The sequence below is a fragment of the Spermophilus citellus genome (genome assembly GCF_964194105.1).
Source record: "Spermophilus citellus genome assembly, chromosome: 3".
In the NCBI taxonomy this organism is placed as follows: domain Eukaryota; kingdom Metazoa; phylum Chordata; class Mammalia; order Rodentia; family Sciuridae; genus Spermophilus; species Spermophilus citellus.
The window spans coordinates 190,136,257-190,162,756 of NC_138184.1; the positions used below are offsets into that span (position 1 = coordinate 190,136,257).

The 26,500-nt window shown below is 33.7% G+C and overlaps 1 protein-coding gene across 1 annotated transcript in view; it reads right to left on the minus strand.

Annotated features, from left to right (window-relative positions):
- Nucleotides 1–26,500, minus strand: part of FOXP2 (forkhead box P2) — a 561,440-nt gene that overhangs the window by 35,161 nt on the left and 499,779 nt on the right. Inside the window, exons 10-14 of the mRNA XM_081286102.1 lie at nt 25,613–25,787; nt 12,723–12,936; nt 10,729–10,833; nt 3,433–3,520; nt 1,714–1,797 (exon numbers count right to left, since the gene is read on the minus strand). Of these exons, the coding sequence (XP_081142228.1) occupies nt 1,714–1,797; nt 3,433–3,520; nt 10,729–10,833; nt 12,723–12,936; nt 25,613–25,787 (666 nt within the window). The remainder of the gene's footprint in view (nt 1–1,713; nt 1,798–3,432; nt 3,521–10,728; nt 10,834–12,722; nt 12,937–25,612; nt 25,788–26,500) is intronic.

Below are 26,500 nucleotides of genomic sequence, written 5' to 3' on the forward strand. Positions count from 1 at the left end.
TATCAAATGTGTGGGCCGTCTCAACTGAGCCACTGCACATGAGACCATAAATCTCTACTATCATATCAATTTTGAAGCTTCTTTTGTACAGTGTATAAATTTTAGGGTTTTTTTGAGGGGTGTGAGTATTGACCACTTTTCTTTCAAACCAATTTGAGGCCAGTAGTACAGTTTCCCACTTCAGATATCGCTAGTTCCAAAGGGAACTTTAAACTGTGGTTTCATTTTAAATCGCTCATCTAAGATTCTGTATTAATTGCCCACCATCAAACGCAATTAGCAATTCTTTCATGTGTGGTTTATGTAATGTAATACTTCAATTACATTATTCATTCAGGTTCTGTTTTGGATTATAGGCTGAAAATTCTTTATTAGTGTAGATGTAACCATGCTGCTGGAGTTTTTAAAAATTTACTGATTGAATAATTAATTGGAAAAGAACAAGCTGCAGATTCCTGATGGATTTATGAGACAATTATTCTGTCTTGTGATTATCTACATTATACTATAAAAGGAATGAGGGGGGAAAATCTTATTGAAAAGAAAGTTATATATACAGATTAAAAATTCTCAAAAGTTTTTTTTTATTAAAAAACAAACATTCTAAAGTTAAAAAATTGTATGTCAGATTTAAAAAGACATGTCTCTTGCTTTCTATGAAGTATGTGTTTACAGAGCCCTACAGATAAATACACTACAAAGGAAAGGCTTTGCAGAAATACCTTAGCAGAGTTTAATCAAATACAGCCTCTATGCAAAAAGATAATTTTGAATAATATTAATTGGTGAAACATACTGAGACACTAGGAGAAAACCAGACAATACACTCTATCTTCTGTCACCTTCCCCAATACAAAACCAAATGTCCTTTTTCACAAAAACAGAGGAAGAAGCAAGGCTGGCAATCGCTAGTCATCAGGCTATACAGGGGCCTTATTAAAAAGTATCCTACAAACTTTCATTAAACTAGAGTTACCCAGTTGATTACTCTAAGTTTCTGTGCAAACATTAGCTGGGTGAGATAACAAAGTATATTCTTTTCCACAGTCTGTGTATCTGACTATATTATCAGGTGGAGCTTAAACCTCATATATTCTTGAAGGAAACTGCAGTTTTTATTTTCCATAATCACCCATTTCCCTTTTGTGATGAGCTCTCTGAATTAACATTACGTATAATATACAGTAAAGCATATCAATATGTGAAATACATCTTAACTGAAATAACCACCAAAGAAATAGGACAAAATTGACCGTAAAAGTACCATGACACTTTGACAAAATATTTGATAAAAAAATCTATTTATATGTATCTTATGATTGATCTAAGTCTTTGTCGGAACACCACATACCTTCCTATTTATGATTGGTACTGTTACTGCTTTTCAGGTGGCTCAAAGTGGATTTCCTTTTAATATCTGTAAACCTATCACAGAAAGATATTCTCTCTGGCTCCAGCCTCAAGGCAGTGATTTGAGCACTGATAGGTGTACTTTGTTTAGTGTCACCCATGGTGTAGATTGGATAGATTTTGTAAAAGATAGCATTACTTTAAAAGAAACATACAATTTGACAAGAGATTGCATTTTACTTTCATTTTATTGCCATATTTTTCATCACACTCATTGTTTTCTAACTGTCACTAAATTGTTCATTTTCTTAGTCTGTTACCTCGGTAGAGCTATTTACTGTTTATAAAGCAATATGCACTTACAGGTTTGGGAGATGGTTTGGGCTCTGAGGGTCGCATGTGCAAGTGGGTCATCATTGCTTGAAGACGTTCCCGTTCTTTAGAAAGCTGTTAAGAAAGAGTGAGATCAGAAGCATTTTAGAAATGACTGATACAGCTATTTTATTGCAGTGATACATCTTATCATTGAGCTTGTCTCAGAGTAATGATTCCTGCATATAAAAGTCTGTGTCAGTAGGAACTTATCTAGGAGGAAATGCAACTTTAGCTATGGAGGGGGGGGAAACTTTTATAGCTTTCCTTATGTTAAAAGGTCAGAGAAAACAAATAACACTTCATCTTTTTGTCAATAAGAGAATTGAGGTCACAGTTGCCTCGACAGTAACAAGTTACCGAAACCATAAATTAGAAGGCCCATGGTGTCTCTTTAAAGTCCTGTGGACACTGTTAGCAATGGACTAGTGCCAACAGCTGTGAAGGGGTGAAGGGTTCTCAAAGCGAAGTGCCTGCCAGGATTGTCTACACACTTCATGCATTCCCACTGAGGTCCAGTTAGTGCCCCCTGCAATCTGCCATCATCAATCTAATTCAATAGAGTGACAGAGACCAGGCAGTGTGAAACGCTGAACTCTGCCACGGAGTCGGCATCTACACTTGCACTGGGTCTCATTACAACTGACGGACCTTACTTTTCCATCAGTCAGACACGGCAGAAAAAAAAAGATAGAGAGGCGTAATTGGTCACACTGCAGACTGTCATCAGCTGAACTCTTATGTTTTATCCACCTTTCATAAATGGTAAACAGGTTTACAAAAAGCTTTTTACATTACAACAGTGATGATGCCTTTTATGTGTCCTTGATAATTTTACAACTCACAAGAAAATAGTTTTTAGTTTTTTTTTTTTTTTTTTTTTTTTCTGGAAGAAAGCAACAACAGTGAGTTTGAAACAATTTAAGAAGTAGTAAACAGTGCGGGAAAAAAAAATGCCTGTTTAATTAGATCAAAGTATTAGTTTGAGAAAAAGTAATCTTTATGATACAATATTAGAGGAAGTCTTGAAAGGTTTATAAAATATAGCCAAAGTGAGATATAATTGCTTTCTGATCAGTTTTGAAAATTCTCTTTATTTTTGGCCAAATTCTGTTTCAATATTAACAGAAAAAGTTTTTAAACATAAAACGGCTGCATTTACATAATTTATTTATTACCTCTGTGATATACATCATTATTCTAGACAAAGACAAAATAGTGAGAATTTCTGTAAGTTTTAAAATTACAAATACATTTGAAGCAGAAAGGAAGTTCTCTTTCAGGGCGTGACAGACATAAAACTTTGAAGGCTAGTCTTTTGCTAAAATATAAAATCCTCTGGGGGGGGATGGGAATCAAGATGAATTCATGGAAAAACCATCTCTGTAATATAATCCTACCTTGCTGGGGATTTGGTCCAAACTGTATGAGGAAAAACATAAATCTGACAGTTTTGAAATAGCCAAATGTAGAGAATGTGGCCTAAAGATTATACAGGCCTAAGTGATAATTACTTCGTAGTATAGCAATCCATCCTGAGTTATCAGTTCTTGCCATTGTAAAAAAACAACCTGAAATTCCACATTTCTCAATCAGTCACTGTTTCTGAGATAATAAGATGTAGCCTACAAGATGCGGCATCTGTTCAGTACTTGAATGAACACACCAGGATTCTGAGAAAGGAGTCCATTAAGTGAGCATTTGACAAACCTGTATTTCTAGCTGTTGTACCACCTGCATTTGCACTCGACATTGGGCAGTGCTTCGGTCATCCAATGCATGTTCATTGTTAAGGTGCCTATGCAAACACAAGACACAAAACAGTACATCATATGATGCCTTCCTTGGCAGTATATGCTTCTCTTAAAAGGCACTATGTCACTACGTTGAACTCATATGTTCCTCTGTGGTGGGCAAGTAGAATGCCTTGAAACTACAGAAGAAAAAGTTCAATATACTCATACATTTAGTGAAATTATGCAATACAATATTGAAACTCTTCAAGTGGTTGGTTGTTAAAAGTGTTGTTCCTATTATGTTTTTTAGTGAGCAACATGGTATTTCACCAGGATGTGATGGTGAGTTATGTCAGGATGGCATCTAATGGAAACACTGATACGCTGAAAGATAATTTGTTGTTATTAATAAGTAAAGTATATTGAAGATTCTTATAATCAGAATTATAAGATTAATATCCCATGTCTAGAGTCTTAATTGGGAGACATCTATTCTAACTTACACAAAAACAGTGAAAGTTGATCCTAATGATCTTACTCTAATCTTGAATATTTATTAATCTATTGTTGATATTATTATTACACTACAACTCAGTGTATAAAATGTCTCTTTGAAGGTATGAAAGGTATGTTAACAAACCAAAAGCAATTTAGTAGAGTAGCATCTCCAATGAACACAAAAAGACTCAACAATATGTACTTTGTAATTTGAAATATATAATTTATATGATTACTTCCCAGATTAAAACAGTAAGCTTCATGCAATTCAATGTCTTTTGGTGTGTTTATTTCAACAAGAAGTGAACTAAGGCAGCAATTTGAGATGTTCTCATCAATGTACTAAACAGCGTAGTATCTAACAAAATATTCACGAATCTAAGAATTCACTAATTTACCTACATGAGCTCAAGTATCATTTAGAATGATAGGGTCCAAAAAGTTCATTATAGTATTGAGTATAATCAACAAATACATTTTGTGCTCAAATTGTTTATCTACATATCTTGAAGTTAATAATGAAACAGAAATATGTAGACATACATATATTTAATATATATGAAGAAGAATTTAAAGAGGTTTCACTGAGAAATAACTAATTTTTGAATAAGCAGGCTTATTTGTCAGCAGATCTAGGTTCAGTAATTATAAACCTTTGCTCCTTTCTTTCCCATACCTGGATAAATTAGACAAGTTTGTTTTAATATCCCCTCATTGATCATAACAACAAAACCTCCCTGTTTCTCAGCATAATTGTCAGTCTTGGTTGAAGAGAAACTGTGAACCAAAATAGCGAGGTGGAACAGGTCATGCTGGAGTTGTGTGGCTAGAGCTCAGGAGAGGCACTTCCCCTCCACCTGTCTGCTCTAAGCTCCGCTCCGGCAGGTTCTGTTATGAATCTAATTGCAAAGAAAACTAAAATTCACTGGTACTCTCAAAAGAAGCGATGGAATGTTAAAGTCAACCAGAGGTTAGCTCATAGTATAAAGTGCAACTAATTCCTAACTCAGAAGACAAGATGTAAAAATTGTTTTTCAGAATTTTTATCTCCAAACTTTAATGAACAATGAGACAATTTCCTAACAATGTAATATAATAACCCGTTGTATTCTTAAGGTTTAATATTGTTGTATTTTTTAAAGAATTTTTTCACTATGCTTCTCTTGGGGAACACAAATAATTTATCCCACAATCAGTCTAAAGAATGCATATTTTAAAAACTGCCTCAGCTATAAACAAAGATAAGGGTATAAATAGAGCAAACAGGATAAGAAGATCCAGTTTCACAAAAAAAGGTATATTCAGCCTAACATGTTTATTTTTGCATGAAATCACTTTTTTAAAAGGTTTTTTATACTTGTTTACTTCTGAGTGATAATCATTATCTTATATTTAAAGAACCAAAAAAAAAGTACAAAATGTTTGCATTATATACTTGGGTCTTAGAGACCTATTCAATTTATCTATGCAGCTTTTATTAGAATAGAGACTGTAGACTACAATAATAGTCAATGAGGTTTTGTCTTGATTGAATTTTTCAGTGGAACACAAAAGAACCTTGCCATTAAAATAGTCCTTTATTCTCCTGTATGAAGGCGAAAGGTTTTTAAAGTGTTGTGATGTTCAGTAATGAGCCTCTATCTAAATTATCATTGGTGACAAACTCACAAAGCACTTTTCGAGGACACATAGTTATGAAATGCCAGAGCTGCCACTTTCTTTCCTGTAATTATAGGCTAGCTTGCAGCCCTTCAATGATCATTTATAGAACAGCCTCCAGTGGATTACTGAGAACTTGAAAAACACATACATACCTCTGCCACATCTCCCTTCTCCTTTCCTCGCTATTGTTTACCAGTGATATGTAAAATAATAGTGCCTATTCATTCCCCCTACTTAATTATGCCAATCAAAGTACAGAAATAGTGTCGGATATAAATACAATGTAATAAGACTAAATAAATAGGCTAAGTATTAACATTAAATTATGAATTTATGTATTTATGACTATTTTGTGCCCAGATTATTCTCTTTTATGTTTTTATAACTATCTCAGGTACTACATATTGCTGTTCAAAAATTCTCTATGATTTATAAATCAAGAATGAGATAATACTGAAAAATGAGAGGATTGGTGGATTTTCTCAGTCAGTGCCTAATTGCTGTTTCAAAATGCATATGCAAAGGGACATTTCATTAATCATTTAATCATGTCCCTTGCAGGAAGTTGGAACTAATGTTGCAAATACCCTTTTCATATGAATGCTCCATAATACTATCTTATGCATTTGATATATTGCCTATGTCATAAATTATGGCTGCTTCAAAAGGACCAAGTGGGGTTGTTATCCCTGAAGATGCTTGTTACAAAACCTTTATTAAGTTTCTTTTCTTTTTTTTTTCTTATTGCTAGTTCTATTTCACAGCTTCATACTAGCCAACAATAATACTCTTTCTGATGGCAAAGGTCTGTAAATTACCCATGCAATCACTAACACCATTTCACAGGCCTGTTCTACTTCTACTGGTCTGCTAACAAGGCGATTACACACAAATTACTGAATGCCTATGAAATATTTAAATGCATTCTACTCTACTATGCATTAATAAGAGCAAAGCAAGCTCTGGAATTCTGGTTAGCTCCAGTCCCTAATGTCCCCTAATGAGCCTCTTACCGAGACTGCAGTTCAAACAGAGAGGTGAAGAAAAAATGCAAAGGGGGCCTTCAGAAAGGCAGCACTGAACAAACATCGTGTGAGCCAGTTCTAATTTATGGGTCACTTTATAGGTATATTGATTTTTGTTTTCAAAATGGAATAAATGATGTGGTCGACTGACGTTCTTTCAGAACTGCATTGAACCTGCGTGCTAGGTAGGTAGTGTGAACTAGGAAAAGACGTAAATAGGCAAAAGTCTTTCTAAAAACAATTAAGTGAGCATTTCAGGAAGACAAAAAGTAGGAAAGGATCCTTCCAATTTATTTGATGCACAATTCTCTTTAATGAAGCTATTATGGTTATGAATGCACATGGTAACTTCAATTATATACATTCCAGATTAGCAATTCAATTTTAACCTCTAGATTTTTCAAATTCATTTAAAGTTATAGCATTCTATAAGCTAAAAAGGGATCAGATTTAAATCCAAGTATGTCAGAGACTGTTTTAACAAAATGTTTCACTTGCATATCACTGGTGTTTGATTTATTTTGCATCAAGCTTTTTATGTTTAAACACTGACAGGAGTTTAAATACAAAATGTTAGCTGTCACTATTCATTTAGCTGATTATGTGAGATGCCTTAGTTTTGAGAGATGGGGGCACTGTCACCAAAAGAAACAACATTCTGACAAGTTCAAAGAATGCCTTCTTGAGGTCATAATTTTGTAGCCATGCTGCCTAGTCAAAGACAAAGAAATAGACAATACACACTAAGTAAGAGCATAATTTTTTAGAGTAGTCAGATATAAGAAAAACAAAAACAAATTTCTGTTAAATAAACTATTCTGTTTTCACTGCCTTTTCTACCAGTCTTTATATAGTATCATGCTTTAAACATTTAACTTGGAACAAAATTCATTCATGTTCATCAACTAATTGACATCTTTACTATACTGATATTTATATGGATTTTTTTATGGACACTACCCCTTCTGCTTTTCTTAAAAGAGAATTTCCCATCTTTGTATCTCAGATCATGTTTTGTTTGCTGGCGTCTGCACATGCAGCTTCAAGAACACTTGTCTGCTAACTGGAATGCTATATTGTAAACCTTTTGGCTCAAGCTCTGAAAGTCAATCCATCTACATTCAAGCTGACTTAGGTCCAATGGAATGATAATTAATTTTGCAGGCAAACTACACTAAAATTTTGTCAGACATTATTACACTTTGACATTTATAAGACAGTAATGAAGAAGTAGTATTAAGTGCTTTTAGTGATCTAGTGAGATCCTCAATTACTGGTCAGAAAACTGGTTAGCTTCTATCAACACCTACTTTATAGTGAAGTTCAAAATTTTTCCTAAATGTTTTAGCTTGGACTTGAATCTTCATCTTTTATTTTCTGTTTTTGTTTTATTACTATAAATAATCACTTCTATCTCAATCTTAATTTTTTATTCAATAGAAAAGAATACCTCAATAGCTTTATGAGAATACATGTAGGTACATCCTAGGTATATACTACCTAATAATAAGAATGACTATATGTACATTTATGACTATTTTATACTTGCTTATGTATAAAACCCCTTATATCTGACATAAGCAACTATCTGTCTATCTTTGGTGCTAGGCAAAAATAGATGCTACAGTTTGGAGGCGTAAAGTCAGAAAGGTAATTTGAGAATATTATTACATTTTCTGATGTCCTTTGTTATTTAGCATATGTAGGCTAAGCAGAGATAATGGATTGTTTCCTTCCCCCCCCCCCAAAAAAAAACCACAATGGATAAGTTGTCTAATATCAAATTAAAGCTAAAGCTGTCAATTTTATTTTTAGTGCATTTTAAAACCAATTCACTACATAACATGTCTTAAAAACCTTTATAGTAGACTCTGGATATAAAAATTTGTGAGAATGATGAACAGGGAAGGGAAACTGGGTCCTAAAGACCTTTCCAGGTTTTTGACTTGCCTGCCACCTACCCCCACCCCCCAAACTCAACTCTCTCCTTTATGACAAAAGAAAAGCAAAATCTTCTGAGGAAATGTAAGCAGGTGAGGATAACTCCATTTTACATCACACACAGTTACTGAAGAAAAGTTCATTCAATTATAAAATGCATTGTTTTATTTCTCCTGATTTTTTTTTCACATCTTTAAGGAAAAGACAGTACCAATGTGGAAAAAATATGTCTAATTAATATTTTATTTCAGTACAGTAGCCTGACATTAGTTCTGATAACAGAATTTATCACAGATCTTTGAATTAGAAAATCTAAGGCATATCATAACAAAATGGACTAAAAGAAAGACCTTAAAATCTACTATCATTAGTCCTGTCATCCCTGTAAAGTTAATGGGTTGGAAAAATGGTCAGTCTTTGAAACCAAAGTTGATATTTAATTGAAAGGAAATGCTTTTTTAATTGTAATTTCTTCAGTTTTTCTTAAAAAAATTAAAAATCCTGGCATGAATATGAAAAAGAAACATAGAAGATAAAATGAGAGTTCATACTCATCTGCTTGTTAGTAATGAAAATGATAAATATTTGAGATCAATAAAATTGTTCCTCTCCATGTGTCACAAAGCAAATCATAGTGCAGGAAAAATATACATTTTTTTTTCCCTCAAGATGTATGTTTAAAATTCTTCAGAAAGAACTATTTGGAGCCCCTTTCCCAAGAAGGTCATTATATGGCTTAAGTTGGCATTCCTAAGAAATAATAGCAATAGTCCTTAAATAATCTCAATGAGAATCAATAATACATTGATAAGGACTGAAATATTAAAAAGAAGAAATGTGAAATTAGTGTTTAAAATAATTTACACCCCTATATTCCATCTTTGACATTTTTTTTTTTTAAGGAGGAAAAAACTTAAGCAAAATCACCTAACATTTGTAAACATTTTCTTTGCTTGGAATAGTACAATGAGCTTCATGCACAACAAAATGGCAGCTCACCACTGTCCTGGTATATAAGAAGTGCAAATTTTCATTTACGGCCATTTACAAAGAGCCATTGTGGTATATGAAGCAAATTTTCTCTTAATTGGTCAGAAACGATGAAAGGTTAAAAAATCTTTGTGGAAGTCTGACTGTAATTCAGTATAAAGTTATTATGATGCCAAGTACTTGTGCCTTGTTGTTAAGGTGCTTTTCTCTATACTCTGTAGTCCATCTACCATTTGTAAACACATCTTTTTGATGTTTCTGCCAACATCCTGGCAACAAAGCAGTGCAATTTCAAATGAGCTAATTAACTTAATTGTTGATGAAGCATGAAACAGTTCATTCACCCTGTTAGCTGCACCATGACAACATAAGAGTCTCAGCCTGTGAAGTTACTCATCTCCATAAACCTATCTGTAGCTCTCCGTTTAGATCTCTCATATAGGAGAATCATGCATTGAAAATGCTTCATAAAAGATGAATATTCTCATTTGAAGAAGACCCCTTAAGGATTTTTTAAAAAAACAAAATGTGATTGTATTAAGAAGTTATGCATACACAAAATTTTGATTTTAAGCTAGAAAGGCCATGTAAACTATAATACAAATACATAGCCACATGTTTCTTTATGTTTCTGAGGGCAAAAAGTAACGACGCAAATGAAATGTAGTAATTTCTTTAGATTTTAGACACCATTAACTTTCATTTTTTAAAATTCTTGTTCTTAAATATCATTCTTCAAAGTAGGGAATATAAAATCTGTGTCTAAACAAATAAACCTGCAAAATATGCTATTTATTTAATCATAGAAAGATTTTATGACTAGGCACATATTAACTTGAATTTTCATTAGAAATGGAAAATGTAAGAGAATCCTATCTACATCCAGGTCTCCTACTTAACACTAGGCTAATATTTTCCATTCATTCAAAAATCTTACTGAATGGCCTATAAGATATTTTCATGAAAGATGAAGATGAGGTGTCCCCCCCTTAGACTGACTTTGCCAGTCCACTTGTTGGAATACACACACAGAAAACTTGACATGCCTTAGGATAGATCTTTTCATTCTTCTTCTTTTGTTCATTTATAACAACATACCTGGAACTCCCATATAATTCACACTGCCCTCCCCACCAGAAGAGTTAAAAACCTACTTTAAAAATTGTCCAAAATCTTCACAAATGCTTTCACAGCCTGGCCATTTGCAAACTCCATGGCCGTAGAGAGTGTGAGAGGCCCCAGTCTCCTCATGTGACGAGCTGTAGCAAAAGAATAGGACGTCAGATTCATCTCAAAAAGCCATAATCGTTGCAGGCTGCTAGCGCCTGTCAGGTTACGATCAGTGACAAACAGGTCAAAACAGGTCAATTCAGCTCAGAGCAGTCAGAAAAATTTAATCGTTCTATTGAATAGTTCAACTGCCAAGGCTAGATGATGTTCCAATTAGAGGAGAAATAGAGCCAAAGATGACTGTTAATAAAGGATGAAAAACTAAGAGGACTGTATAATATCATATGCTAATCCTGCCATATGACCTTAGTATAACATTTTACCTCTAAATACAAAAAAAAAATATTCTTATATGTTCAAATGGAAAAATTTATTTTCAAGAAAGCAATCAGAGAGTCATAAGACTTTTGAAATGCTCCTTTTCAAAAGACAGAAACCTTTAGGATAATTTAAATTGCTTAATATTTATGTGTGAACCATATATAATCCTACACTTGATTTGAAAAACTTGTACTATGGGACAGTATTTGTTAGCTATATCCTTATATAATTATTGCAGACTTTCGATAAGTGAGTATTATATCTGATGAAGAGATCCTAGAGAAATGAACCAACTTCTGAAGTATGTAATCATCAAATTAATCTCAATTAAAACAACAGCATGAAAGCATTCAGAGGCATACCATTTTATAATGATAAAAGCTAACATGAAATATTTTCCATGATACTTAAATTAAGGCCAGCAACTTCACACCAAATTATGGATTCTATTTTTAAATTATGCTGTAATTAAATATACATTTCTTTGAAAAAAAGTTTTATGACAGAATTTGTTGCAGCAAGGACGATACATTCATATTACATAACAGAATAACATCAATCCACCACACTTACATGATGCTTGCAACTATATATGAGCTTAAGTCACTCCCTAATGAAATCCTATATTGAATTTCCTTCACTTAAAAGGAGACTTTTCATTTTGAGCAATATTTTTTTTATTGGTTGTTCACAACATTACAAAGCTCTTGACATATCATATTTCATAAATATTCAGGAGGACCTAGAGTCATCAGAAAAATGGTCATATAAAGAACTCAAGGAACACCTTAGACAGATGGAATGGAACCTTTGAGCAATATTTTAACTTATGTACTTATGTAAATCACTTGAAAGGACATGATTAGTTAGTGATATGCCTGAATAAATAGATGGATCAAACTACTTGTATGCTCCCTTTACAAAAACAGATTTTACACACCTAAAATAAAACACTAAGTCAAAAAATTATCTAACATACACTTATTTAATATTGTTAATTGAAGGCAAATAACTTTTCTTTATGATGTTTAGTTGAATTTATTCAGATAATTACCAAATATCCACTTTATGTATTTACAAATTCCAGTACACCACAAGTATAAAAAACGGCAAACTACATTTTCTGCCTTCTGGTTTATTAGGCTTGTGCTTATATATTTGTGTAAATATATTCTCTAACTTCTAAGTACATGTTTAAAACCTGTATTAAGGGGGATGAGTATGTATGCAGCTTTAATTATTTGAAATTAAAAAACTAGATTTTAGCTTCAAAAATGGTAAAATGTTCTTTAGCAATCAGGTTAATCACAACTTCTTAGTCACAAAAGTGTATTGACAGAATTCATGCCACCTGCACTTATGAAAAATTAAATTTCCTCAGGTAAACTCCCCAACTACATCTATCAGAATGCTGCCTTTTGAATTGCACTTTTTAATAATAAAAAATATACATAAAATAAACAGTTTAATGATTTCTTTTTAACTTGTTCTAATATGCTTTGTCTCTGTTAAGAATAAATCATTATTTTTAGCTTCATCAGGGGTAGAAATAAAATCTGGTGATAGGTAAATATGGAAGGCAACAAATGAGATTTACCTGTCTCTCCTTGCATTTAGAACTGAAGACTGTCCATTCACGATGGAATGATGCGTGACTGGTGGTGATGCTTTGGAAGTGGTGGAGGAGGTAGTCGAGGAGGAACTGTTGGTAGTGAGGTCCAGCCCTCCATGCTTAATGCCATTGTCTTCCATACTGTGGACTCCAGTCACTTCTTTCCATAACTGCTGAATCTCAGCAGGACTTAAGCCAGCTATAAAATGAAAGAAAGGCCCCACTAACATAACAAGGTAAAGTTTACAGGATGGGCTTGGGCTTATTCATGGATTAATGCCAACAACAAATTCGATGTTACCAGCATTGATATACAAAAAAAGATCACTTTTACACCATCAGACCCATAGTGTTTGTCTTGACTTATGAGTTATTTGCTAAAGATTACCAACTTGAAGACAGTACAGAGAATAATAGTAATGGGGATAATATCAAAGGTTAACAAGAAAAAAAATCAAAATAAAACAAACCCCTGCAAGTTTTATTTGAAAATTAAATAATTCATTCCTTATGAGTTGCTTATACTTAACTGCTTACTAGGGGAAAACTGATGGAGAACTAGATTTTAGAAGCAGTACATTTGAAAAGAAATGAAAAGAAAGCTTAAGTAAAGAGAGAAAGACAATATATCAGGACAAAACAGTAAACAACCCAAAAAGAAAGAGTTGAAAATTATCTGGTTATTTTCTGTTTCCCAGAAAGGCAAACTATGTAACTGGATTTCATTTTGGGAGTTGAATAAACCAATGTGCTTACCCACATAGATAATTAAGTAGACAATATCTAAACCTCTCCTTCATTTATGATTGATGGATTAAAAAAAATCAACCAGGTAATTTGAACCACAATTACCTGGTTCAAATTATGTATATTTACCAGATTGTGAAACAATGAAAATAGAAAAGCTAAGCATAATCCTTTGATTTTAACTATAATTTTGAAATAAGTTGAGAAAATATTACTTACAATATTTGGCTTATGAAAAAGGACTTATTAGTGCTAAGTACTGTGCCTTCATATTTTTTTATATGCTTTATGCTCTTCAATCTTTACTACAAGCTAATGAAACTAGTATTTTTATTTTAACCAATTTATGGCTAAGGAAACGAAAAAGAGAACAAGATTCAGAATATGTCCAAGGTTACAAAGCTAATCCATAGTAAAGATATGACTGTAATACCTTTGATCTTAAATATTATATTAAAAATATTAAAATAACTGCCTAAAGATGTACAAGAGGAAATGAAGCTGTAATTATAAGGACTATCATTTATTAAGCATTTACTATATTCTTAAGCTTTACACTTGCTCTCTACATTCATAATCTCAGTTGATCTCACTGGAGGTTATGAATCATATTTTTTAGATGAGCACAATAAGTCTCAGAAATATTAAAAATACTGCCCCAAACTCAGTCAAATCATAACCAGAGAGTAGAATTCTAACCCATTACCCCTCAGCTCCAAAACCTATGCTCTTTATTACTATGTACACTTATATCCAATATAAAGAAGGAAATATTCCCACTCCCAACCCCACCCACAACAAACCACTGGGATGGTGATGAGACAAGAGATGTGTGGACAGGGTACATTGAAAAGGGCAGGGGAACAAGGGCCAGGTAATAGAGGGTGCTGGTGAGGAGGGTGAACCGAGCATTTCACCTCTGCATATAGAAAAAAAAAAATCACCAATCTAGACATGGTGGTAAACAGTCAATAGTAACCCAGAGAATTCTCACTTTTCCAAACATAACTTCTGGCCAAATTATTCATCATGGTTGTGACCTTAAATTGCATGCCTAGCACATCTGCATACAGGCAGTTTTACCGAAGCTATTGTTTCTGTGATTCTGTTTCCTTAAGATGTTAAGAAATAGCCTGAGATGAAAGAAAGGACCGGATAATTCAGTTTCTAAAGTTATTTTGGTATAATTTGATTTTTTCTATTAAAAAAGTGGGTGGCTTTACAAAGGTATTTTTTTCTGTTACATAGAAATGATTTTATATAAAATATTAATTATTGCTTTAATTCTGGCTTTAATATAGCATTCTGAAACTTCCTAACTACAACTTTTTAATTACTTGTCTGTATATGTTAGATGTCCTAACAGCAGAATTCCATCAGCAAATCCATTGTCTTGATGGCATCAGCAAACTCTTGGCTTCCTACCTGTTGCTTCTCTGCTCCACCTTCAACTCTTTCCTGGACCGCTTGTATAGCTTTCCAACTTACTTCCCACTTTTACTTTCAATGTATGAATTTGCTCTTCATATAGCAGGCAAAAATCATCTTTTTAAATGTGAATCAGATTCTATCTGTTTTCAGGCAAAGCCACCAAAGGCTTTTTATAACAATCAGAAAATGGCCCAAACAAAAGAACAAGAGAAAACAAAAATAAAACACTCATGGTGGCCTATGAGGTGGGCACTTATTATTTGGCTCTTTCACTCTGAGCCCTTCTATAACGCTCTTCATATTTAATTTAATTATTATATCAGCCTTCTGCTTCTCTAAGGCATCAAACATTTGCTCCCTTTCTAATCCTTGCCCTAGCATCCCTCCAGCCTACGCTACTCTCATTGTAGATATTCCCATGGCTTTCTCCCTTCCTTTAACTTAGATAACTTGAAGGAGGTCTGAAGGTCACAGAATCACCTCTTTTTTTATAATTTGAATTTTAATTTTTTTGAGCAGTGAAGGAGACTTTTATTCTTGGGTAAGAAAAGAAGAGGGAGATAAACTTGTAAAAGAACTTCCTACCATTTTGGGATGTGGAGGTTATAGATAAAAGGTAAAAGAAATGAAGATGGAGACAGGCTAATTAATGGGAAGGAATATTCATGTCTTTTTGGTAATGGGTGGAGATTTTCTGGGAATTTGGGCACCACCTCTTTTTGCTCCTTTTATGGTTCTTTTGTCACCATCATGACAAATGTCAACTGTCACAGTGCCAGGGGATGTGTCATCTGGCATGCAGATGGGACTATAAGGAAGTGATGTTGTCAGATGGTCCCTCTGGCAGCCATCTCAGATTCGATGAGTTTTAGCTAGTCCACTGAAGATAGACTTCTGGCCTTCGGGCCATCAGGCATCTTGTTATCAAAGATAAACAAGACCAGGGCTGGGTAGAAGTTCAGCTATGGGGCTGGGGATGTGGCTCAAGCGGTAGCGTGCTCGCCTGGCATGCGTGCGGCCCGGGTTCGATCCTCAGCACCACATACCAACAAAGATGTTGTGTCCGCCGAGAACTAAAAAATAATAAATATTTTAAAAAAAAAAAGAAGTTCAGCTATGTCACCTAGGCAGTAAAAGATTTCTTATTTTCACTTTTCATTCTGGAAAGGTACTGAAGGGCAAAGGTCTATTTTCTATAAGTTTTTCAAGCTGAATCTGGGTGTCTTTTAGAGGTCCATTAGAGGAGTGAAAATTTTTCCTAGCTCATCCTAAGTAAGTCTGTTTATCATCTGTTGGGAGACTTAGTTGTTCATACCCCTGAGTGACTATCATTTGTAACTTTATGGCCTTTAACCTTTTACTTAGGAAGGAGACCAGGTGAAGATGCATGAGCCAAACAGCAAGAGGAGGAGGTGAGCTACTAGGGGGAACAAAAGGGGCAAAAAACAGGTAATGTAATGTTTGTTAGAGACTTTGTAACCATGTTTTAAATATTTGGGGCAGAGATGGCTGGAATGTGATCATGGAGCCAGGTTGTTTTTTATAAAAGCCTGCAAACTGCTTTTTTTTTTTTTTAATGATTTTACAGGAATTTATATAAAAACAGTAGAATGTTCTGGGTGTTAATTATCATTATTTCTTGTCAATATTATTTTAAAAAGAAGCTAGGCATTTAATCCTAGAGTAAAAAGAATCCTTATACACAGAAAGGAACCCAATCTGACAGGAAATCAAATGAAGATATCCATGCTCCTGGTTACCACTAGGACATTTAACAGCACAGACATTTTGATAAAACTTCTATTGCAAGATCCAGGTCCCAGAATCAGGCCTCTATTTCACAGTGGTTGGAAGGTCACCTTCTCTCACAAGCTTCTGACCAGTGTGTTGATAGTGCCCTTCCCCACTTCATTCTTCAAGCATCCTTTCACTCCTTATCATACTTTGTTTTGCTTTAAGAACATTTTTATTGCTTTCTTAAAACCATGGAGCTACTGATCAGTCCACCTGTTTATTTATCTATTTGTTGTTATCACCAGTCTCTACTAAAATTTAAGCTTCATAAAAAGAAATACATCTTATTTTACTGGCATATCCACTGTGTCTAGAACATACCTGGTTTGTGTCCCAAAATACTTGTTGATTTCACTGATTTTAACAGAATCCTACAATTCTCAAAGGCATGTTGATTCCCAAATAGGAATTCTGTGACTATTAAAGAGCATCCTGTTTAGGAGTATTCCTACCTAGAAGACTAATACCCAAAGAATTTTGAATGGTACTCATTATTTCTAACATAGATTGTGTGGCCACCAACATTTTATATTTCAGTTAAATTCTATGCTTTATGTTATATTTATATTATAAATTAATGGTATTTTTAATTATTTAACTTATGGGTATTATTAATAACTTGATTCATGTGAGTATCACTTACCTTGTCAAAGAAGAGTTCCATGGCTCTGTTCATTTGTACTGAATGTCAGTGATGTTACCATGACCCGATATGGCAACAAGTGCTAGCTACTTAATAGGCCCTCAATACAGACATAATGAATAAATAACCTGCTCATTATCTAAATAGTGTTTCTTAATTAAAATGTAGAGAAGGTGTTTTCAAATATTATAGACAAGGGAAAAAGAATAAAAGAAGTAAAAATGATTTCTTTTAGTAGCAGTGGTTACCCAAAATGTCTGCATTTCATAATTACCAAGGATTCTTTAAAACTGCCAATGGCCTGGGGTTGTGGCTTAGTGGAAGAGTGCTTGTCTTGTATGCATGAGGCACTGGGTTCGATCCTCAGCACCACATAAATAAAGAAAAGTATTGTGCCCATCTACAACTTAAACAAACAAACAAGAAACACACAAAACCTGCCAATGCCCCTGACCCCAGCACAGACCAATTAAACCATCATTTTGGAGGTGGGATACAGGCATCAGTAGATTTGAAGCTCCACTGGTGATTCCAATACACTCATGATCTGGCACTGAAGTTTGTTTTTTAAAGTAAAACAATTACCTTGCTCTTCGGACAATTGCTTAGATATTTTTTTATAAATACAAAATTATTTATCAATATTAAACAGTTACACAATCAGTGTTGTGTAACTTCAAAAGTTTTATGAGTTTCAAAGCCTTGATAGTTTTCAAGAGTTAAAGTAGTTTATTTTTCAGGCAGTATTATAAAGTTTGGTTAAACAGTGTTCTATGTAAATTGGTCTCCTAAAGGCTGCAAATCTGTATCTAGTAACAAAGAAAACTTGAACCTCTTTTTTTTTTTTTTTAATCTGAGTATTTTCCAAATATACTTGAGGGGGGAAAAAACACAACAAATATTTTATAACTGCACAAATTTACATCAGTTTTCCATACTAGGTATAGGCTTAGGAATCCCCAGTTCATCTGTAGCTCAATCCTCACCTTCAAAATACAAAATTCTATTTGACACTCCCATGATATTACCAGGTTTCTTAAACCTTATATGTTCAAAACTAAGCTCCTATTTATACAGCCCCACCCCCTGCCAACTCTTCTTTTTAATCAACTCTGTTTTATTAAACAGATACTGTACTTGCATGCTGCTTCCTATATGTCAGTCTCTGTGTTAAGTACTCTGATGATAACTAATATATAATATCCCAAACCAATATCATTTTAAAAATTATTATTATTAATGCTAATGGTTTGGGGAATTCTATTATCCTCATGTTAGAGCTGTGTGACACTTGCTCTAGAGCTTGCTTACATTTTCAGGTCATTATTCACATAACTCCTTCTCGGGACTTCCTTCCGATACACTCTGTCTAAAAGTTCAATTTCTTCCCTTTCCTACAGTTGCTCTATTTTTCCTATCTTTCCCTTTGTTTTTCTCCTTAGTACTCCCCACTATATATTGTACTTATTTATTAACTGTTTTCTACACTAAAATATATGCTTGCTCTATGATGGCAGGGATGTTTGTTTTCTTCACTGTGCTGTCCCCAGTGCCCTGAAGAGTGCCTACTGCAAGTGAATGCTCAATGAATGTCACTTGGAAGTTTTTCAGTTTGGCCAGAATACCAGCTTACTGGCAAACACATTCTGAGAATCAGCAGATTCAAACATTGTAGCATAATAGACAACTTATATCTTGAATGAAGATTACTCAATTTCTCTTAATAACTTATTCTAAGGATACATACAATAATAGTGCAAAAACGTTTAATAATTATGCAATTTCAAAATTTCATGACCACAAAAAACTGAGAAACTATATTCTGTTTTGGGATGATGGCTTGGGCTACTTCTTATTTCCTGCCAGTATTACAAGTAAACATTAGCTTGCTTTCACAGGAGTTGAGGAAATAAAAGGATGAATCCTTAATAAAGTAACAGCTAATATCAAAGATAAAACTATATAATAATAATTCTTTAATCCCCATTCAGAGTTTGTGAAGTAGCTATAAGATGGCAAGCCTTGTGCTAGGAATTCATTAGCATTTGACAACTTGTATCTAGATTATATATCCTAGAAAAGTCTCAATGGTTTTACTTTTTTAAGTATCCTTTTCACAGTAAAAAAAAATAAAAGATTGTTTCAATGTTTGTTTCTTTTCTATGTATAGCAATTAATTTTTTAATGTTAAGTAATGTTTATTCATCACGATGCAAAGTCAGTCTACTGTCAATTTCTAATTACTTATTTAATGGTATTCTACTTATTTTTTAGGGTTACTTATAACTGAAAGTAATAAAAATAAACTTTGGTGGAAGTATGTAATATATAAAATATATTTTTAAGCTGATTGATACTCACTATTTTAATACGAATTGTGATATTACCATGTACTTTCCATTTTTCATCTTAAATTTCACATTTTGAAAAACTACTATATGCACATGGACAAAACAGCTAAGTCACAGAGAAGAGTATATATTGTAGAAGCAAATTTACCTGCCAGCCCTGACATCTAAGTCTCTAGCTCTCCCTTCCAGAAGAGAGACCAGTTTCTGGAGGATCCTTCAGAAATCTGTGTGCTTATTTATAACCTGGCAAACCTAATATATTTGTTATTTATATAAACAATTTCTGAGACAATGCCCGTCTCTGACATGTAGGTTTAATGAGAGGTGCATCAATTAAACATTTTGTCCAAATGCCAGGTAACAGGTAGTAAAATTAGGTATTTGATTGGAAGTCAAACCCAAGACAATTATCTCCACCAAAGGAACTTTGGGGAAACAAATACCACTGATATATTTTAAAGTGATCTTAGCATAAAATATTCTATAGGTTCCATTTTTAATATTTAAAATTTTATTATGAAAATATTCCTCATCATGATATAATAATGTGACTAAGCTGACATTCCATTTTGGAATCTTCCTCCTAATATATGAAGAATTGTCACATAAAAATTTTGTAAAAAATACTTATAAACTAAATGGAATCAAATCCATATTAATGTTATATATTCCAGTTCACTACAATACAGTTTTACAACAACTGGAATTGATAAAATTTTATCTTTATCTTTCTTATTTTCTCAAAAATTAACTCAGTATTTCTCTATGCATTTAATTATTTACAAGTTAGTTTCTATACATAAAAATTAGTAGCATTCACAGGCAACCTTGCAGAGTTTCATTCTGCAGTGATAAAAGTGTATTTAAATTCAATTCACTGATAGAGTTTTAGTATATAAGGCCCCAAAAGATATTTTTCCTTCAAGTTATAATAAAAAACTTCCTGGTATTTGAACAGGAATACTATGATGGTAACAAAAATTCTGCATGACATACATTGTTCATACTGCTGATGCTGTTATTACCATGATCATGTGTAACAGTGATCTATGTAAGCACACGATCTCCAACTAAATAGAAGATTCAGGATGCCAGAAGTGGTGATGTGGGCAGTTGGCTATTAGGCTTACATAGCAAAGAACTGTCAAAGTTAAAGTGCTGATTATGGCTGAATAATGAGGCCAAAGACTATTTTCAGCATATTCCTAAATGAGCATAAAGGACATTATTCTGTTTTATTTAGTTAGTTTTTAAAATATTTTAGCTGTAGATGGACACAATGTGGTGCTGAGAATTGAATTCAGTGCCAAACACATGCTAGGCAAGTGCTCTACCACTGAACTACCATCCCAGCCCACATTATTCTGTTTTATTTCAAAAGAGTTCATTTTCTTTATTATCCAACAACCCTCTGATTCCAAGCTCATCTAGCTGTATAAGATATTAATTTAATATAGCTCTGACTAGAACCTACCATTGCCTGTTTGGTCTTTCAGATATACAATGAAAATTAATTCTTTGAATAACTTTTAAAAACTTAAAATCTGTAAAAAGTTGGAGTGAAATAAGATACAATAGTTGCTCCCCCCTCCCCCCGCTTTTCTTTGATATTGAGGATTGAACCCATGGGCACTTAACCACTGAGCCACATGCCCAGACCTTTTATATATTTTATTTAGAGACAGGGTCTCGCTGAGTTGCTTAGGACCTTGCTAAGTTTCTGAGGTTGGCTTTATACTCACAGTCCTCCTGCCTCAGCCTCTCAAGCTGCTGGGATTACAAACATGCACCTCTGCTCCCGGCCAAATAATCCTCTTATCAGAGTATCTGTTCCAAGACCTCCAGTGGATGCCTGACATTATGGATAACACTGAATGCTATAATTAAATGCCTTTTCAATCTTAACTAAGCACTTACCATGCACTGTGGTCATAACTTTCATTGTTTGAGGTGCAACAGAAAACTAGCATGATTTCTTTGTTTCTTCTTCACAATTTCATATATAGGAGATTTGTTCTTACTGTAAGTCTTAAGAACCAACAGAGGATTTTTTTCCTTCCTTCATTAAGTTGAGAAGTTTCCCCTTTTCACTTAAAGGAAACACTACAGTTCTCTGTGGTATATCTGCATTGGTAGCATCACTATTCTTGCACTTTGTAGAAATTATTAAGTAAGCATTAATTGAACATAAGCACTGCAATAATGTGCCAGTCAGTCTGATAACTGAGAGGGTTAAGTGGCTAATGGGGGGGGGGTACCTTGTAGACTATGGATATGCTGCACAAAGCTATGATTTACATTCTAGATGGAGCAGAACATGATGGTGTGAGATGTCATCATCTACTTAGAATAGGGAGCAATTAAAATCTCATGAATTGTTTATTTATGGAATTGTCCATTTGTATTTGTGGAGTGTAGTTAACTGTAGATAACTGAAATGGAGAAAAGCAAAACTTTGGATAAAGGGGAAATACTGGGTCATTAGTCAATGTGTGAATATATTGTGCATTAGGATACACAAACCTTTTCCTGATGTTAGAAACATAGTAAAGTCTAAAGTTCCTGCCCAATTTCCCATTTCCTAACCAGCATTACATGGCACCAGGTCATTAAAATATTTCACTAAATTAAATTACCAATTAATATATAAACTATGCTATCCATGTATTTAGTAGCTTTATATCACCATATTATTCAAGGTTGCTTTGCAAATCTACCTGTTTTGATTTGATTCCTTGTACCTACTGTCACTCTATATACAAAATATAGAGATGGTTATTTAATTACATATTATACATTAAAAAGTCAATATTCTAAGAATACTCACGATAAATTTAAATGCTTTATATTTCAAGTAATTTGTGTTAAAATATTTACATTATATAACTTTAGAGAAAAGTGTCTATAAATTTGCTACTCTATCAAAATTATGTACCTTTATTCCTGATATTTACATATAATTTTTGTATAGTTTAATAAGTTATACTTTTAAAGTAACCTTAAGAAATTGAGATAAATCATGGGGATAAACAAAATATGATATATTTTTAAGAGAAAGAACACCATCCATCACTGCACGTAATTCCCCTTTGATTTTATATAAATTTTACTCATGGCTAATGAATCAACCACTGAAAAATCTAGGGCAAATTGAACTAAGAAACTAATAATAAAAGTGTTCTAGGTAATTTTACCTGAAACAAACAGTAAGATACAAACGATTCAGATAAAAGTGTTCATGATACTGCTACCTGAAATTACCAGTAACTAAGAAATGATTGAAGGTTCACATTATCCAATTGTTGTTTCTTTACTTTTTCCACTCTGGTTGTGAGATTCCAACACAGTATGATAACATTGTACTGGTCCCTCTCAATCTGTGGGGGATTGATTTTAGGACACCCAAGGATACTAAAATCTACAATGCTGGAATCCATTACTTAAAATGGTGGAGGATCCACTTATATCTTACTTACTGTATCTTCACATACATTTCAAATTATCTATAGATTGCTTACAATTCATAATACAATGTCAAGGCTGTGTAAGTAGCTGTTGTATTATATTGCATAGGGAATAATGACAAAGGAAAGAAGTCTGTATATGTTCAGTATAGATGACATTTTCTTTCAAATATTTTTGATTCACAGTTTGTTGAGTCCATGGACAATAATCCATTAATGCAGAACCCACAGATGTGGATGTGGAACTATATATTTCTTTAGTGTAGCTGGTGTGTCTGACGTGCTCTGCCTATTTGATAGACAGGTCTTCATGGTGATACAATTCACATTTAATCATCTAAACCGTGTAAAACATAAAGATGACGAGTTTGTGTAGATTACTTGGCACCAAAAAAAACACTGGTCAGTCAACCAACTAAAATATTGTCCCTTCATTTATTTAAATGGATTTATTTAAAGTATAAACATTCTGTTCAAACCAAACCAAATTTTGCTTTCAGATATACTTTCTTTTCCTAAATGTGGTCTGTTCTTTGTACTTTATCTCTCATATATCTTTTTTTTAATTGGCTGTTCTAAACATTACAAAGCTCTTGACATATCATATTTCATACATTAGATTCAAGTTGGTTATGAACTCCCAATTTTACCCCAAATACAGATTGCAGAATCACATCGGTTACACATCCACATTTTTACATAATGCCCTATTAGTAACTGTTGTATTCTGCTACCTTTCCTATCCTCTACTATCCCCCCTCTCTCATATATCTTTTTCAGAATAGAAGTCAGGGTTATGGGGAAGAAATAATCCTACCAAAAGAATACTCATAAATGAGAAAAAATTTCCTGTTGAAAATAGAATGAATGTATCATAATAAATGTCATTCTTCAATGAGATAAGTTCACTTGTTTTTGAAGAATGTAGCCAAACAAATATATTTTAAATAATTTCTACTATTTTTCTATGAACACATATTTTAAAATTTCTTGAAAAGTTTAAATGATTTTGCTAAATTACAATTATGGTAAATCATGATTTCCTATGTGGAGACCCTCACGTTATCAGATCCCAAATACAGATCATATTTAATTATTTAACAAGATAAACTTGTGGCTTCTGTTTACTGTAGTTTGGATCAAAGAAATCCATGTTTACATTTAATTAATTTATAAGCACCTTGCTTTTCTCTCCTTCCTAATTTGTTCTCAAATTATATTAATAATCTATGCATGGACAATCCTTACTATGATGACCCTACAGTTTATTCCAATTCTTCTAGGAATAACTCAGAAAAGTATGTTTTGTACCTAGTTTCTCTTTTGCTGTTTAAACTTTATCTTTGCTGATTTCCTAAGAGCATGTCAGTCAGATGAATTCAAAGATGTGAAATCAGAGGGAAATTGGGAAAATAAGCCAAGGGATGGTAATTTGATAAATAAAAAGGAAAAAATGGTAATGTGCCACAAATGATGACCATGTGCACTTCGAAAACTGACTTTTATTTGCCTTAATTATTTTTTTGTAAATGTAATTGTTCTTGTTTTATTTCAGAGTCCCAGAGATTCAGGTGAATACTACAACACGATCCCCTCTGTGACAAATACAACTGACTTGAATTAAAGTTCATACTTGGATTAATGTTTGTTCCAATAAAATCCAAATGCTAATGAGACTATATTTTTATGAAGTCTAATGAGATATGACTTCTACCTGAATTGAGAACTTTAGCGCAGTCATTTGCTCAACATTATTTCTCTATTTCACTTGGACTTTTTCCCCAAGAGTTCGGACTCCTGCATATATAACAGCACTAGAGTACATTCCAACTTTTCTTATATTGAAACAAACAAACAAACAAACAAACAGATATATAGATTCTATTTCAGGCCGCCTTTAAAAACTCTTAATTCCCACTACCTGTATAGCTAATAGTAGAGAAAACAGGATTGATTTAGTCCTATGATATAAGATGGGGTTACACAAAGCATAACTTGGAAATGTGGTCTATAGAAATACATAGTTTCCCTTTTATATGCAGGGATTTCTGTATAAAGATGAGAAAATTTTTCTTTTTCTTATCAGTTATCCACCAAAACTCATTTTCAATTCACTTATGTTAAATGGAGTGCCTTCCCGGTAAACCAATCCCCAACTGACCCCCCTCTATGTTCAGTAGTGGTTGAATTCTGATACTCTTTTATTTTCTGCTCATAAGAACAACAAATACACATTTAATATCTAACAAAACACTGGAAAGCAGTTTAACTACACATCTGAAAGCAGTATATGGGAAGATGGGTCAAACAACCATAATAACAAACGATGTTGTAATAATAAACTTGAAGGCCATAAAAACAAAATTTCTCAAGGTATAAGACAGGCCATGGGATGGTAGAAAGTGCAAGACTAGAGATGAAGTGTGCACAACATTTTGTCTGTACCTTGAGGCAGCGACTGGACGGGAAGTGCCGCCTGGCCAGGTGGAATGGAGATGAGTCCCTGACGCTGAAGGCTGAGCAGATGCTGCTGCTGCTGCAGTTGTTGCATCTGGAGAAGCTGCTGCTGGAAGACAAGCTGCTGGGCTGCCAACTGCTGCTGCTGCTGCTGCTGCTGCTGGTGTCAGAAAACCCAACCCAGTAAACAGCAGGGAACAAGGTCTGCACCAACTGCTCACACACTGAGAAAGGTATGCTCCTTTCATTGCCCTGTTGAGTTTTTGGTCATTCCATGGTCAAAGTTCAGGGACAGAATGGGAGCAGGTTCTAGATTTCAGTTGCCTTTCTCTCAAATATTAAACAGCAGCAGAGAACCAAGGAACTTGCATTGAGAGTATAGAACAAGGTCTAGGGATAGCATATTTTAACAGAGGTTCAGACTTTTAAAAATCAGCTTATTAGATAATAAATTATCAAAACGAAAAGAATAACACTTTATAGAATTGCTCAGCTTCCACAATACTCTTTTTTGTTTTTCCAACTGAATAAGTTTGATCTGCAGAGGTCCATATGTCTCCAGTGATCTATTAGTAAACTGGGTTGTAGCCCTCACAGGACAGGCCTGTTGGCTCTCTCTCTATTCCTCTCCTCTCTTTTTGGAATATATTAAAGGCAGAATTATGTTCAAGGCAAAAAAAAAAAAAATAGTGCCCTTATTATAAGGAAAAGTATAACTTCCAATTTTGTGAGGCATTACAAGACAAACCAGAGTTCTTTGGACTCGGGAGGCTATGAGATGGCAGTCACACTTCAGAGGAAGACAAGCTGCTGTGGAAGACCTTTCCTTTTTAGTTTGGGGAAAAGAGAAACTTCTGATGCGCTCACTGGAAAACA